The sequence below is a fragment of the Thunnus albacares genome, chromosome 20 (assembly GCF_914725855.1).
Source record: "Thunnus albacares chromosome 20, fThuAlb1.1, whole genome shotgun sequence".
In the NCBI taxonomy this organism is placed as follows: domain Eukaryota; kingdom Metazoa; phylum Chordata; class Actinopteri; order Scombriformes; family Scombridae; genus Thunnus; species Thunnus albacares.
The window spans coordinates 1,922,759-1,940,227 of record NC_058125.1 but is presented as its reverse complement, the minus strand read 5'-3'; the positions used below and the strand labels follow the sequence as shown (position 1 = coordinate 1,940,227).

The following is a 17,469-nucleotide window of genomic DNA, read 5'->3' as shown; positions in this document are numbered from 1 at the left end:
CAGCAGTTTTGGTCTCCATAAAGGCAAAATCCACCTCACACAAGGCATCTCAAAGCATGTGTCATGTGGGGGCATCTGCTTCACTTCATGATTTCTTACATTTACCAGAATACCTTTCAGTAATCACTAGGAATGCTCCAATTGTTCCATCCAGCTGTTCTCAAAAATGTGAAAAATATTTCTTCAGTCAGAGAGGCTCCTAGAATTGTAGGTGAAAAAAAATCTGAAACCTGTTTTCACACGACGTTAATCATTTTACCAGTATGTAAACTCTGAGAAGAAAGAGTGATCGTGCTAGTAAGCAGGTAAAATAAATCATATCTAACTGCCTGGATGGATGTGGATCTGTATTTGATGTTCTGTAACATTGTCCACATCTGATCAGCTGATTACAGGAATGATACAAACACCTGCACAGTCTCAGAGCTGCATGGCACATTAGTAGTAGCTGTTTAGTGGATTGTGTTCACACCTGGAATCCAGGCTGACATCCAGAAACGGGTTTGGAGAATCACAACAGCAGACTGTGAAACAGACAGAATCTGCTCTCTCTCACACTGTTTGGTTGTCTGCCAACCAGCAACTGTGGGACCATTAGCAGTCAGAGTGTGTGGGGGCGTCCTGCTTCACGGCAGCTAGTGCAGATACATATTCTTTTATTTGAAGCTGTTACTGTACATGCAGGATATTGTCCTCAGAGCCTGCTTCTGTCCTAAATCTAGCTACATTTGACAATGTCTTATTGAGATTCTTATTTTCTTATCTCTTCCCTTCTGACTTTCTGCAGTGTCTTGTTTCATGAGTCTTTTCAGAGTTTAAGATTTCAGACTCAAAAGGAAAGACAGTATACCTGTAGAGTATTGTATCTGTGATGGCACATACTGAATTTGAATTTGGCAGTTTGATTCAATATGTATATCAAGTTGTATCAAGTGTATCAAGCACACTTATCGGAAGTTTTCTGGAGCTTTTAGCCACATCTGGTAGGTTGAGCTGGTTCAAGTTTTGGGTTTTTTTTTTCAAACAACTATTTTTGACCTGAATGTTCAAGCTCAATTTCCGATTCAGTTTTTCATTTTGGAATTACTGAATACAAATGTACTGAATCATTAATTAGTTGCCTGCATAAATATACAGTAATCACAAAAACAACACACACACATGGCCCTATTTTAATGATCTAAAGCACATGGTCTGAAGCGCATGGCGCAAGTGCATTTAGGATGTGTCCAAATCTACTTCTGCTATTTCAACGGCGGAAAAATGGTTGCAGCACCAGACGCATAGTTCAAAGGGGTTGTTCATAGTCTCTTAATTAATCATGGGTGTGTTTTGGGCGTAACATGCAATAAACCAATCAGAGTGTCATCTCCCATTCCCTTTAAGAGTCAGGTGCGCTTGCACCTTGGTGGATTGCTATGATGATGGCACATTTGCCAAGTAGTAAGAAGGAACGCTTCTCTGCAGAGGAAACGGATCTGCTCATGCATGAAGTGAAAGCGCACGATCCATAATGAACATTCTGGCCCCTGCTGTTCCTGGACCCTCCTGTGGCCCCATACCACCAATTTAAGATCCTGTTCATTAATTTGTTGCAAATGTATTTTCGTTCGGTTTTTGAAAAGGTTTATTTTTTTAATTTGGTTTCTTTAAAATCGTTTTGTTCAGTCATGGAGTAACAGGTCAAATCAGCGGGGTTTTAATTGCTGAATGTATGGAAACCTGATCACTGTACTCTCAAAAATGTTAAAGAATATTTGTTAAATATTGTTCAAAAATTAAATCATTCATTTTAATCATGTAAAGAATCATTAACACAGTAATCAGGTCGTGATCAGCTCTCTAAGGTTCTGATCCTGCTGCTGGCAGCAGATAGAAGCTGTCCAGAGTTCTTTCCTTCTTTAGTTTAATCATTGTTTTCACCTCATTTATTTCCTCATGTGTTCCTCATGTCTTCATGTATTGATGTAGCAGGAAAGTTGATCTGTGTTTGATCTGTTGTTGTCCGTCTGTTTAAATACCTACATGTATTGCCACAATTTGGTCAATTTGTGCCTGACCACACCTCATTTTAAGACCAACAAGCCCATGGGCGCTCAGATGGATGTGAGTGCATTTGCTATTTAAACAACGTGGGCGCTGGACAGGAAAATGACAACTGCGTCGGTCTTAAAATAACAAAGACACTTGCGTCGCGCTTGGCGCCGCTTTGCGCTGGGTGTAAGATAGGACCCCTGCTGAAAAGCTCCGCCTTCTCAGTGATGTCACACAGGTGTGAGATGCTCCTGTTCTCAGAGTGACGGATCAGCTGTCAGCTGCTCTCTGGACACTGATGACACCTTGTGCCTGAATGAAACATCGTGCTAGTGTCAGGCTCAGCTGTGTGTCTTATAATGAAACCAGATATGCCAAGTCTGTGCTGTTTGTAATAATATCTTTATTTAATGTTCAAATGTTAATTACAAGAAAAGCATGGTATGATTCACCATGTTGTGTGTTATGTGAGAGTGATGTTAAACTCAAAATGTGCTGCTGAACAAAGATGATGATGATGACTCTGTGTCTCTGCTGGTGATGCTCAATTTCTGATTCAGTTTTCATTTTGGAATTAAAATACAAAATGCAAATTTACTGAATCGTTAAGTAGCTGCCAGCATAAATGTATAGTAATTACAAACACAACACACACAGACTTTTCAAGCTCTGCTGCCTTCTCAGTGATGTCACAGGTGTGAGATGTTCAGAACTAATAAAAAGATCTAAGCTGCACTTGTGTGTGTGTGTGTGTGAGAGAGAGTTTTCTCTGCATGATTGTAATTCATGAAACAAACTCCAATAATATGAAGAGTCAAAGTGTTGAATATTAAGTAATGGAGACATTATGAAATAATCATATGAATAAACAAAATCATGTATATAATAACTATAGAACTGTGACATCATCCAGCACATGTTTAAAGGCATGACAGTGTCAGTCCATCCAAACTACTGGATGGATTTCCATGAAATTCTGTACAGATATTCATGATCCCCAGAGGATGAATCTAATTGTCTTTGGTGATCCTCTGACTTCTCCTCCAGCGCCACCATGAGGTTGAGGTTTAAATATCTCAACAACAAACAAATATTTAATAGATTGCCATGAAATTAGTGTTGCACAATCTTGTTTCTCATAGGATGAATTGCAATAACTTTGATGATGTCTTGATGTTTCATCTAGCCAGGCCACTAAATACCTGTAAAACTAATGACAGCCCAATCAGCCTCAGCTCTACCTGTGTGTTTAGCAGTAATTGGTGACTGTAGACATGGTAAACAGTAAACTACATACTATATATTGTACTATTAATGTTGACTGTTTCTCAACCCAACTGGCACCTTCTGCTTGAGTTTTCTTCCCATCAAAGGGGAGTTTTTCCTCACCACTGTCACCAAGTGCTGCTCATGGGGGAATGTTGGGTCTCTGTAAATTAAAGAATACGTTCTAGACCTGCTCTATGTGAAAAGTGCCTTGAGATAACTCTGTTATGATTTGGCGCTATAATAAAATTGAATTGAATTGACTTGATGATGATGATGATGTCAGCGTTTAGCTCTTTTCTGTAGCTAAGTAGCTACAGCCTCAGAGAGCTGCTGGATTTATACAGGACGCCAAATCTCCCAATTTAAAACTCAAGAGAATAGTTAGAAAAGGAGAAATATGAATTCTGTCATCATCATGGATTTACCTCAACATACCAACAGTCTCAGTAAGGTTAATCATGTGAAGCAGAGAGGCAGGCTGGGAGTAAACATGTCTGTGTAGCTCATGTTAATACACAGTGTGCGAAATGTTTATCTGTGTAAATTATAGTCGTGTGCTTTGTAGTGGCAGTTTTTCAGGATTATACACATATTCAAAAACAGTACATGGTTACTTTGACAGAAACAGCAGCTTATTTCTGACTTGAATACATTCATCAGTGCAAAAGTCTCAGCTGTAAAAGTGATGATTCCATGAGAGGTTGCACCTGGGACTGAGTCACAGTGAGGGTCTACTGCTGAGACACTCACACACACTTACTGGAGACACAAGAGAATGGTGATTCAACACGCCACAAACCTTTGTTGTCCTGACTGTAATCAGGCAGCTTTATTTTATTGCATTTACAATCCAGTAATCAACACACCAGACATTTCCCCTACACAGATCAAAAAGCCCAGTCACACAGCTCTGGGTAAGTACATGAAGCTTTGGTATCATTAGTCAGTTATAAGCATTCAATGGACACCAAGTCATGAGGAGGTTTGGCTTGTTATTGCACCTCAACACCTATTTGGAACTCTGGGAAACCAATGATGTCAGCCACAAGCACATTAAGACTGGTACTGTGTATAATACTGTATCTGTGAGGGATGGAAGGAAGGGTTGCTCAGAGGGGGAGGAGGGGGTGCATAGGAGTGATGGTGTCTGAGAGCTGTAGTGCCAGATATACTCCAAAAGCAGCAGGGTGGACTTGATCGCCGCTCTTAGGCTGTTAGGCTGACGCGTTCACATGTGCAGTTAGTGCGTGCAAACCATGCGAGACGAACATCTGTGCAGATCCTCGCTGACAGGAAGATGTCACAAATTGACAAACCCTGACACGGGAAATGTGATTTCTGCTTAAAAAGTGCTCCAATTCGGGTTGAGATCTGGTGAAGGCCATAGCATGATTCACATCATTTTCATAGTCCTTAAACCTTTCTGTGACCTTTGTATGGAGGCAGCATCATTGTGGAAGAGAGATTCCTTCAGGTTTGACCTTCAATCTGTCACCTGTCTATATCTTCTATGAATCTAGTTTTTTAGAACTTGAATAGGTCAGTACTTTTGCTCACTGACAGACTAGAATAACAAGGTTTCTACCAGAGAAACCACATAAACTGACTCTTCACAATCTCTATCTTCAACACAGAAAGTGTAGGAGCTTTCTACAGCTTGTGAGCACTGTACTGACTGCAGTGCCAGAGGACAAAAACAAGCCAAAGTTTCACATATCATGACACCATTAGATTTACTAGAGCATCCATCATCAAGGATGCATAATCCACTCATGTGTGCTGCATCCTCCCACAGCAAAGTACATTAGAAAATGAGATGAAAAGCAACAACAGCATTGATAAAAAGGTTTCGTTGGAGGTGTATGTGCAAAAAAAAAAAGGTGGTTACAATAAAAAAAAAAAAGACTCCTTTTGATCCAACACACTGACACATAACATTCAAAAAGCCAATCATCACTGATATTGAGAAATGCAGATAGAAATTTACAACCAGGAGTGATCAGGACACACAGTCATATAAAAATACATGATTAAAAAGCAGGAAAATAAAGAGGGTTTTGGGCCTTCAGAAAGGCTGAAATCCCCACACACACACACTTGGAAGGATCATTTTGTTTCATTTATTTGGTTTCTCTTCCCGTTCTTTCTCTTCTCCGGTGTTCACAGTCTCCCCCTCTGACAGGAATCAGGGATAGTGTTCATCTGCTGGTGTTCTTTAGATTGATTCAAATGTGTTTCACTCAGACAGGCTCAGCTCCACATCTGATTCATTCAACTCCACTCTCTCCTAAAGTTCAAAATGTTCATGTTAGTACTGCTGGTGAACTCTTGGCTCTTGTAAAGACACCCTGTTTCTTTGAAGGTCACCGGAATGTTGCAAGTGTCTGAGCCTTGAGGTGTCCCTCAGAGTAAGAAGAGTGTCCATTAGTATAGTGAGCCATATGGAAGTTAATGAACCCCCAACACACTAGTGTCAGAGGCTGAAATAGGAACAAGTTCCTCTTTCATAAAACACCTGAAAGGCAGCAGGAGCAAAACTGGTATAAATGACCATGAGGTACTCCTTATGAAGGGTTTATAAGCTGACAGCCTGACCCTAATGCTAATTCATCATTTACTAATGCATCATAAGTCAGTTATAAGCCATTAATAAAAACAACTTGGGTTGCCAAGTTATGTCGCCACATACAAATGTTAATGTTTAAAGCTGTATTCATTGATTTGTTTGGGGGTTTTTTGCCACTTGGGGGCAGCACAACACTGACATGTCATCACCTTCTAAAGTTGTTATGGTGAATATGTTAGCAAACAGTTGCCTATTTACATTTCATTTGGAGTCATGGCTAATAATCTGCTTTCCTCACCAGCTAGTTGCTAACTTTGTCTATACAGCTAAAAGACAGCAAAAACCTCAGTGGAGCTGAGGGCAACTGTGGCCACAAGAGGCATTTACATGTAAGCACTGAAATGTATATGTATAACATGCTAAAATGTAGAGTAATAGTAGTACACATAGAGTCATTGAACTGAACTGTAATGTCAGTTACACAGCACTATCTATCTAAAGTTTGCTAACATTAGCCATTGTAAGCTAACGGCAGAACACGTGAGTCTATTGCATCAAAGGGTGTGTTTTATTGCTTAAGAGTTCAAAAGAATGTGTTGTTTCTTCTTTCAAAATGTATATTTAATGCAAACTAATGGGAGAGTGAATGTTGGAATACCAGACACATAACTCCCATAACAACTATATAATGATATAACATGTCAGATGATGTGTTTTCTGATTTTCCTGTTGTGCCCTAAATAAAATATCAATGACTGCATGACTCTTTATCTAAAGTAAAGCCACAACTGACAATTGTATTAATTATGGATATTATTTCTCAATTAATTGTTGAATAGTTTAGTTTGGTTGAAAATGGTTTTAACTTTCCTGAAATTCAAATTGATATATATATATATGATATATGGCTTATTTTGTTCCATCAACAGTCGGAAACCTCCAGATTATCAAATTATCATCACGTAAGAGAAAGAAAAACAACTGGAACTTGGGAATATTTGGTATTGACAAATTAAAATCTAATCAACTAACGCATTGATTAGGAAGATAACCACCAGCCAAAAGGATTTCTGACAACCTGGAAGCTTGTATTAGTTCTAATGACTGAGCTATAAATGATGGTGATTTATTAGTTGCAGCTTATAAACCCTTCATAGAGGATGCCTTATGAGAAAGTCATACCACCAAACTTGTATGAAATAACTAAAAGATGGATCTAAAATCTAAAAGACTACACATATATAACATCACACCTAAAACCTACAATTCTAATGAAAAACAAATAAAACACACAGGTCCATGCAACAAACATAATGTACGGCAACAACTCGCAGACAACCATCAAAGTTCTCTGAGAGGGGAAAAAAAAAAAAAAAAAGGATGTATCAGGTCATAAATATGTCAGCAGAAAGCTCGTTATAAAAGAGATAAAAAGAGATAAAAGAGTTCAGCGGAGTGAGAAGTCAGACTGACAAGAGCTGGAATACAGGCTGACTATATCATCCACCAATCAGCAGAAGCTCAGCGGCGTGTGTGTGTGTGTGTTTGTGTGTGTGTGTGTGTGTGTGTGTGTGAGCAGAGTCTTTTCACAATCCATAGTTAACAGAGCTCAGTGCTGGTCTCTTCTTGCCTTTAATCTTCAAGGATCCATAGCGAACCTGGTGACAAAATAATAAAAATAATGGACTGAAAATGTAGCAGGAATGTGTTTATACACCCTGAGTCTGTGCAGGCTGTTGTGTAGTTTTCTTCTTATTATGATATTATGACATTCTTATGATTCTTTCCTTTTTATAGACAGATATAAGTACAGACAGATAGTTTTCAACAGAAGGGTGAAGGACACTTACTTCTTTGCGGACTCTGGATCGTGCGATCTTCACACTCTGCGAACGTCTCAGTCCTTTCTGACTAACAGCCTCGTCTTCAGAGAAGGTTGGCTCAGCCTCTTCATCTGACCTTTCCTCCTGGTCATAAAAGTACTCTGAAAAACACACACACACACACATCAACTCAGACTTATATTTTGGCAATATACAGTTTATATCTTACAAATGAGGTGTGTTTGACAGCTGAGTGTTTGAAGTGGCAGAGTGTGAGAGGAAGCTGACCAGCAGAGGTCAGCAGACACCAGCTGTTACTGCTGCCTCACTGTCTTTGTCTCTTCTCATAGAAACACAGCAGTTAGTGTATTTCTAGAAGACACTCATCTCAGACACATTTATCAGCATCACATTCTCTTCATGTTAATGATCACCAACATGGCACATTTTTTTAGAGATAACATGATTAAATTTATATTGTTATATATATACACACAGTATGAAAATGTCTGTATTAGTGTCCCGTTAGTGTTTCAGTCCTGTTCGTATCCAAACAGCGATGTGTTTTCTGTCTGCTCTAGCTCTAGTTCTTTCTGCTGTTGTTTCGGTCACATCTGGAGTCTATAAGAGAAAACCTCCCACTCTCCAGAGCTGGAAGCAACTCACCACCTTTCCACTCCCAGAGGAAACAGGGTGGGATGAGACAGAGGCCAGTTTCACACGAGGTTTCAAATTCCAACACAAGATGGTTGGATGGTAATCAGCTGTTATTGCAAAAAAAGACAATAAAAGATTCCAGAACTAGCAGCGATGAAAGACTGAAACAGTGTTCAGCACTGCAATTAAAAGTACTGCAGTCTGCTTTGGTAGTTGTCTAGAACCCTGTTGAGTGTCTCCAGCCTGCTGCAGACTCATGACTGTAGAGTGCAGAGTGCTGAGTCTGAGCAGCACACTCATCTCCTGCTCCTCACTCCTCAAATGAAAAAGTTATTTGCAAAGGAAGAACGTGTTGCCTTTCTGTTCCAGGTTTTTTTTTTTTTATAAACATTTTCTGTCTGGGCTGTGGAGAACAAATCAAGTCATTCCAGTCATTCCAGCCATTACCAGTCTATTCTGTGGTAAAACGCTCCAATTTCCTGTCATGTAGAGAGCTGTGGGCTTTATCAGTCAACGCTGCGTCTAGCTCAGCCAAAAGCATCTCCGAACCCGCTGAGATCCCTCTGAATCTGCTCTCCTCTTATGTTGCCTCAAACCATGGAATACAGCTCGGTTGCAGAAGATAAAAACATTTTGATAAAATAGTAAAAAAAATAAGAATAAAATTTGGATTTATGTTGGTCAGACAAAATGACTTTGAGCTCTGGGAATAGAGTTGTTAATGCTCAGTCTGTGATCCATTAGACGCTGTTAATAACATGATCTGGTTGAAAATATATTAAATGACAAAGTTAGTGAAACATTATTTGTGTATCCCCAGGACATTGATTCTATCTGTGTGGGCTGAGTTTCAGTGGCTGGAAACAGGATGAGTGCAGCATGTGCAACAGCCTGTCTACAGTCATTCATCTCATGCGTGTCTGATGAAACAGATACACTACTAGATTTCTTAACACAGGCTCGCGCTTTACTCACACTTTATTTGCGTAACCACGACCAAGACTTTCTTCTTCAAATCCATTTTCTTCCCTTTTATATACGCGTAACTACTGTGATTGTGTTGCTGCCAAAAAAGCAGATGACCACACGCCAGTGCTGTGCATGAACACATCCTGTGTGAAACCGATTGAACTGTTGCAGATCTGCTAACTCGCTGCTTTCACTACGCAGCCTGTGTAAGACAGAACTGTGAGCGGAGTTTATGACGCAGCACAAAAACAAATCATCAGTTGAAGGTCTCATTAGTGCAGCTCCAGCTTTAAAATATTCAACTAGCTAATAAGTCCAAACACACACAAAGCACTGTCATGTATTAACTATGGAATGACAGTATGTGTTTGACTCTGTTGTAGAGTAAGGCTGGCATTATTCTATTTATTTAAACTGTCAACAAACCCCCATGCAAAAACCAAAACCACCAATCTCTCAATACTGTCTGACTTCACTACCCTGCCTGTGGCTCTCAGGTTTAAGCCCATTGGTTCCATCTGAAGACTTAAATCTTTAAAAACAGCTCACAAATATATGGTTTCATTTTTAAAAGGAGTCATTTCCCAAAACAGCTGGGCACTGTCGTTTTTGGCGATAGGAAATAATGCTTTTATTGGGGGACTATTTTCAGCAGTGGATGAATCCACATTTGGTGTTCTACTGAGCATTTCTGGCAGCGGGACGGTGTGTGTGTGTGTGTGTGTGTGTGTTGATGGTTATGAAGGAACATGTCACCCAGTGCAACAGTGTGACTCACTGATGTGTTCCAATGTGTTTTTGGACAACAATGAAGCTATGGCACAGAGGAATAAGATGTGTCAGTTTGTTTGGACACACACACACACAATACTTGACAGTAGATCAATTCATTGTTGGTTTGGCTCTGCACAATCATGTGTTTAACACAACAATCAAGAAAAAAAAAAAGGACATCCAACATGGCCACCAGAGGCTGTGTGATGTCACCTGAAAAGCCTCCATAGCAGGGAGAACCATAAAGGGTGAAAACATCTCTCCTCCTGTGCTCTCTCTGTGTCTCTCTGCAGTCTGGCTGAGCTGAATACATAATACAGTCTTTCCTCTCTCTCAGTATGCTAATGTTGTCTACCAGCCTTCCTTCCCTCCATCCACCTCTTCATCCAATTCACTCCTTCTCCATCCATCCCATACATCTTCACTTTCTTTCCTCCTATACATTCATCTCTGTCCTCTCCTCCCTCCCTCCCTCCCCATGGCTCACTAACCGGCTGCGTGTGAGAGACGTATAGACAGACGGAACGGAGAGAGAGAGAGAGAGAGAGAGAGTGTGTGTGTTTGACATTCCACCAGCATCCCACTCAACCTCATCCCCTCTGTCTGCTGGGAAGTCATCTCACACACAGCTGCAAAGTGCTTTCATTGAAATGCCAGCCAACCTGCACATCTCAGCGAGCGAGTAGAAAGACATGTACAACAACAAAGAAACATAAAGACCAAAATGATAAGTTGATATGGCAGTGTTTTCTCTGTGATATTGTCATATCTATCATATCGCTGACCTATCTGTGGGTCTCCTCCCCTGGTGAGATAAGTGATTCCACAGTTTCAGTCCTGAGTATTGGGGTAGCTTTGCCTAAAAATGTGGAAATTTGCAGTCGTTTTTCCACCTGAGATCAGTTCCAATCAGGCTGTGGTACAGTCCGTACTCTCCCGAGAAGAACATTCATGTCTGCATATTGTGACCTCATCATCGACGGTGATGAGCTTCACCAGAAGGACGGAACACACAGCAGACTGACCCGCCAGGCAGCTCCAGCGATTAGTACATCTCTAGTGCAGCGACAAGGACGAGAACCCCGGCCAGCTTTCCTCCTGCTAAAAGGCTGATTATAGTCTAGTAGCCGGCGGTATTGCTTCTGGGAACTGAACCCTGTGTCTCTGCAATGTGAGGGAAAACTGTGCTATTCCTACAGTTAGAAATTCTATACTTCTTTAAATCTGTGGCTGAATCTTTTTTTTCTATCTACTGTATGTAATTTGAATTTGTTTACATTGAGTGGAGGCAGTGGGGTTTTAGCAGAACATCTGTGGCTGAATCTGAAAGCAGAATCATGCAAGACTTTCTGAATGTTAAACGTATGTAAATGTATGTCTTATAAGTTTGAATCACGGATGGGACCTCCAATAATGAGCCTGCCAATTAAAATTCTTCAGAAATGCTGCCGCCAGACTTCTCACCGCTACGTTTTCCCTTTTGGCTCGCTGTGAAATTTCGGATGAAATGTAAAATTTTATTGATAACCTTCGAGCCATGCTTGGGGTTTGCACCTGGTTATATTTCTTAGCTTTAACCCTCACATCCACACATACACACTTCCTCCTTGATAAAGATTAAGACCTGACCAAAGACACCAGACCCTCATTCAGATCTTTTGTCATTTTTTTGTTTTATTTGTGTGTGCGTGTGTGTGTGTGTGTACCTGCTCCGTCAGCAGCGTCAGTGCTCTGGGATCTCCTGATGGCTGGGTTGGCTGAATGGGAGCTGTACTGGTAGAGCTGGTTTCCTCCTCTTTCGTCCTGTTGGCTTATCTGTGTGAGGTCATGCATACTCAGGCTACGAAGCTTCTCTGTGATGGCACCCTGACCCTGTGACACACACACACACACACACACACACACACACACACACACACACACAAGTCAATATTGCATCAGCAGCAAACAGCACTTCAGATCTCTCAGGGATCAACAGGACACAATCCAACACACTGATGAAGTGAGTGAGAGTCAACAGGCTGTTCAAACTACTTTCCAACCAGCGGAGAGCCTGCTGTTCCCTCTGAATATCTGGAGGCTTTCAGCTGATTTATCAAAAAAAAAAAAACATCTAAATATATGTGTTTATTGTTTCTATAAAAGGCAAATAATCATGAGAATATGGTTATCTACTATTTTGGACAACAGCTTACTATCACTCATCTGTTAAATGTCACACAGACGGATTTTGCTTGACTTGAGGACCCGTCCTGATAGACATTCTATGCACGTCTCACACATCATTGATTGGTTGCAGCTTGCGACCCACGCTGGAAGTAGCTTTAGAGCTGAATGTGAAAACTGAGCAGTGAGAGAACTGATATCTGAATCTGTCTGACTAACTTAACCTTTTACTGTTGTTGTCTTTGCATTACTCTGATGGAATTCAATTCAGACATTTCTCTAACACTAAGTGTGTTTCCATCAACCTGTGTACTCATAAAACCCACAATCTGGGTGTCAACCTGCTGTAAAGACCTGCTATACTGATCAGTATCTGTTCACTTCCACTACTAATAACTTGAGACTCAGTTAGCCATCCTTAACACTATATGTTGACTCAAATATGTGCACAGTATAAATAAAAGGGTGAACATACTGTATACTTATGAACACAACATGCTATGATCTTTAGGAATATCATATGTGAAACCTGAATTCTACAGTGATGGAGACAACAGCACTAAAAGAGTAAACAAAATGACCAACAGCAACAGAAACTTAAGAAAAAAACTGACTGGAGACATTTCTGATGGAGTCAAGTGTTATTATGAAATGAAAGCTTTAAACACAGGTACAAAAAAAATCTCCAAAACATTAAGGATATAAATGAAGGAAAATGAGGTTATAAATACTTCAATGAGTTCAATGTATTTGATACTTTATTACTACAGTAAGCTACCTGGTCTGGTAAAAAGAACAGAAAGGATGGGGAGCATGTAGACATGGGAGAATAATGCTGGTATGAAATGACAGGGAAACATTCTGTCCATGCTGCTTACACTGACTGGTTTTTACCTCCCAGAGCAGCCTGCTGAAGCACAGAAACCCTACAGAAAGAGGGATGTCAGTACAGAGAGACAAAGAGAAACAAAGTCACAAGAGGGTTAAGCTAGGAAGCAAGTCAGGGCAGATCCACACAACATTACCTTGTAACCCCAATGTAAAAAAAAAAAATGGAATTAGAAACCAAACGATGTGGTTTTATAAAAATCAGCGTGCACAGCAGTTAGACACTTAAAGCAGAGCAAGTGCAGCAGTAGTGATGCATGTTCCCACAAGTGTTCAATATACAGTCAACAGGTCATATCATATTAGAAGAAGATATCTTACATCTTCCAAGCTGTGTAGAAACAGAAGCATGCATTTAGATAAGCTACAGTCAATTTCATACAAAGACAGTGTGAACTAACTGTAGACACACTTTGCTAGGGCTGCAACATTATCAGTTAGTCTCATGATTATTTTTTCAATTAATTGATTAGCTGCTTGGTCAGTAAAATGGCAAAAAAAAATGTGTTTTGTCCTGACCAACAGTCCAAAAACCAAAGATACTGAGTTTACTGTCATAGAAGACTAAAGAAAGCAGAATATATTCATTTTTTTCTTTAAAAAAAAAAAAAAGAAAAAAAAAGACTCAAAGCAATTAATCAATTATCAAAATAGTTGGCAATTAATTGAATAGTTAGCAACTAATCTACTAATCTACTAATTGTTGCAGCTCTACAATCAATCAAGTGTTTGCAGGAGCATGTTATTCTATGTGTGCAGGTATTTTCCCAGAGGCCTTGCTGTACAGTGTTCAGTGTATTACAAGCCCCAAGGAGAGAAACAACGAGCACACAACACTGGGGGATTGACAACATTAACTTGAATTTAGAAAAGTCCATTACACTGGCCGTCCAGGGACCTGAGGCTAATGATTAGGAAAAGCCAATATGTGGTCAGTGAGTGTGTAGCTGCAGGAGAATGACCCGCTGCAGTGAGGACATGCACCGAGGTGGGAGGAGCACTAAGGTGCATGAAGGCTGCACCTGTTCTGAGTTCAACACTACAATCACACTGTTCATGTGTGTAATTCAGAACTCATCACTCATCACTATGAATAAACTAATTAACAGAATATTTCTGACTGTATAATTACACTTTTACATGCAGTACTGGGCTAGAAAAGATGTTATTATCAATTATGTTATTATCAATGTACCGATGACACTGTAAGAGGAAAACATAGCAAAAGCCAAAAGAGTAAGCAGTAGGATGTTTTCATACCACAGTAAACAGTTTAGCATGGGAGTCAGTCAACTACAAGTCCCAAATATTTTCCATTACTTCTGTTGATTTGTCAAAGCACACCATGGCTGCTTGTTTAATAGTGTTGAACTGACTTCATACACTGATAAGCCAGTATAGTGTTGTCTCTGTCTTCTATGCAGGCACAAGGGAAATATACCATCGACACACAGACGCCCATGAACTGTAAAGTCTTGAGGGTGTGGTCTTCCTGGTGTGGGTGTGAATGTTTTGTTCACTCTTGTGTTTTGCACATAGCAACTGTCTCTTCTAACACTGAGGTGGTAAATAACACGTTTGGTGAAAAGTGTCTATGAGCAAAAATGGATGTATTAAAATGATTAGGTGAATTTGTTTTTGTTTTTTAACAGCTGATTTTCAAATAGTGGATGTCCGTGTTATCTTGAATGCACCATCAGGACTCTAGGAATAATTCCTTGCTTGTATTATCATGCTATGTATGTATCTTGGAAACCAGTGGAATTAAAAACCAAGAGATGGATGGATGGTTGAGACATGGAGAGACTAGATTAGAAAGGAAACATCTCATTCATTCATCTCAAAAGTAGCCAGTGTTACTTTAAAAAGATGCACCACGCAAGATTTGACCACCTGCACAAAACAATTATGGGGCAGCACATCAACAGAAAGAACAGACAGCACATTTTGATATCTTGACAACACAGATTCACTGTAAACAGTGAGCTTTATGCTATATAAATCTTACATAGTGCACCTTTAACGTTTTATTGTAAAATGCAGAAGTCACTGTAAACCCATGCTACTTTTTGTCACAGAGAAGTCCAACTGACTCAGTAGATTAACATGCACACAAGACCTGAGGTTACTCAGAGACATCAGTAAGGCAGGTAACCAGAGGACATGTTTTCATGCCCTGTAGTAACCTGGTTACAGTCAAATCTGTGTAGAAATTCAGCAGGTCACTTATCAGATTGCCTCCCTACCCCTGACCTTATCATGGATCCATGGCTGATTTAACCCTTTCATGCATGAATTATGATAACTTCAGTCAGGATTTTTTTCCTAAGTGTTTTTATTCCTCTTTAGGCATGAAAAAAAATATCTGAACTTTTTTTTTTTTAAACATGCATTTTTCAAGGAGTTTGTCCAACTTAGTGGACAGATGATTAATCGTCATTTTCTCCCAACATAAAATCAATACTTGGAAATTTTAACAATTGTGTCACTCCTTAGTTGTGACTTGATGTTACAAAATGTTATTTACCTGCAAGGGTCTATTACTATAGAGGGATTGGCAAGATATTCCTGAGCTGATGAGCATTTCCGGCCGGCAGGCGGCCATCTTGGTTTTGAGCTTTTACAGTCTACGGTTTTGAGAAATTTGTATTGCACTTACAAAGGCTGGCCGATGGATGGCAGTGTATGGGATGACACACTAGAGTCCACTGTGTTGGCTGATGTGCAACTATACTATTAAAACTCATGCATATATAAAAAAGCGGCTTTGAAATAGCTGTCCACTGTAGTGACCACTATGCATGAAAGGGTTAAACTGACTTATTTAGATGCACATGCCAATTGGAGCTAATGGCCAAGAAATCAGCATTCTCCAGGAGGAATCTAGCGGGGGAAATCAAGTTTCTCTATGCTCCAACTCCCATTACACAAACCAGCTTTCTTGTTTACATGACAGTTAAGACATCAGATTATCAGAAAGCCAGAAAACCAAAACTACAAATAGCACTAGCATACACATCAGTACAAGGAGAGCAACATGTTCCTGTGTTAGAACATCTGCAGGTCAGATCAAACAGAAAGGAACATTGCACACTGGGCACTGTTGAGGTGTGTCATGTGGGCATGAGCAGAGTTGAGTTATAGCTCACAGACCAGGGAGCAGAACAACAACTGAAGAAAGCTGTAAAACAGAATGAGCAGCACGGCCAAGTTTTCAAAGAGCAGTCTGCTTCTTTAAATCTGTAGATGCTTTACAGATTCAGCTGCAGGCTACATTCACATTAATATGCATGTTTATTGATGTGCATGGGTCTAAATACCGAGAAGCATTTGTAAACCAAACCATGGCCGCAGTTTCTGCAGAAATCTTTCTCAGAAGTGCTCTCTGAGCTGCTTTGGTCCAGTCAGACTGGCAGGTTCAGACAGGTGGATTTTATGTACAACGCAGCTGGTTTTATATACTAGCCAGGGTTAATCATTCCAACTAGAAACATGAAAAGCTTTGAAAGCATTTGAAATAGCACTGTGATGATAAACCACGGAGGGAGAGGAGAGGATAGAGAAAGAGTAAAGACAAGGAGAGGCAATGGAAATATAAGGAATATGAGAAATAAGAGACGAGAGAGAAGAAAGGGAGTTTTCCGGCCAAGAGAGGACAAATAAAAAGAGAGAGTGAGAAGAAGAAAGAGAGAAAGCACAAGACTGGAATGTGTGAGAGTGAGAGAGGCGTAGCTTTGAAGCAGTGATTAATAGCATGTTTCATGTAAGCAGAGACAGGAGGGTTTTACAAGTCCCAGACTAGTGTCACTACAAGGACACACACACACACACTACAGAGAAGTTAGAATTTCTACGTTCACAGTCACACTCTTGGTATTGATTGGTCTATCTGCATCTCCTTTGTCTTGACATTTACCCTGTTAACCCTTACTGTTCATATTCTGACCCTTCACAGTATGGAGCGGGTCATTTTTGACCCTTTACAAAATGTTGAACCACAAAGGTATTTTACATCTATAGATCTTGGTGGGTGGTTAATCCTTTATTAATGTTTCAGAGAGCAAGGTGTTTTCTTTAGGTTTGACATTTTTGTTTATAGAGAAAATACATTCACAGCCACACTAGATTACATCATGATATCTTTAAAAAAAGACAGCTATAATTATATCTATAAATTTTATTGAAAGAAAATGATGCAACCCTATTTTTGAATGGTAGGTTTCATTATAACCATTAAAACCATCAATCAACCCTGCTTGCAAACCACACGCCCTCTTTTTCTGTCAACTGTACACAATCAATTCTGTATTGAGTGTATTAATC

General features: G+C 39.9%; 1 protein-coding gene across 4 annotated transcripts in view; it reads right to left on the bottom strand.

The window, feature by feature from the left end:
* Positions 1-4,102: 4,102 nt before the first annotated feature.
* The window catches only part of reep3b (receptor accessory protein 3b), a 42,564-nt gene continuing 29,197 nt past the window's right edge, over positions 4,103-17,469 (bottom strand). For 2 of the 4 annotated variants that reach the window (XM_044338484.1, XM_044338486.1), the window contains exons 6-8: positions 11,799-11,964; positions 7,720-7,853; positions 6,195-7,527 (exon numbers count right to left, since the gene is read on the bottom strand). In XM_044338484.1, coding sequence (XP_044194419.1) covers positions 7,456-7,527; positions 7,720-7,853; positions 11,799-11,964 — 372 coding nt within the window. In that variant the 3' untranslated portion in view covers positions 6,195-7,455. Of the gene's footprint in view, positions 5,591-6,194; positions 7,528-7,719; positions 7,854-11,798; positions 11,965-17,469 lie in introns of those variants that run through there. The other 2 variants (XM_044338485.1, XR_006399559.1) reach the window with 2 other exon arrangements.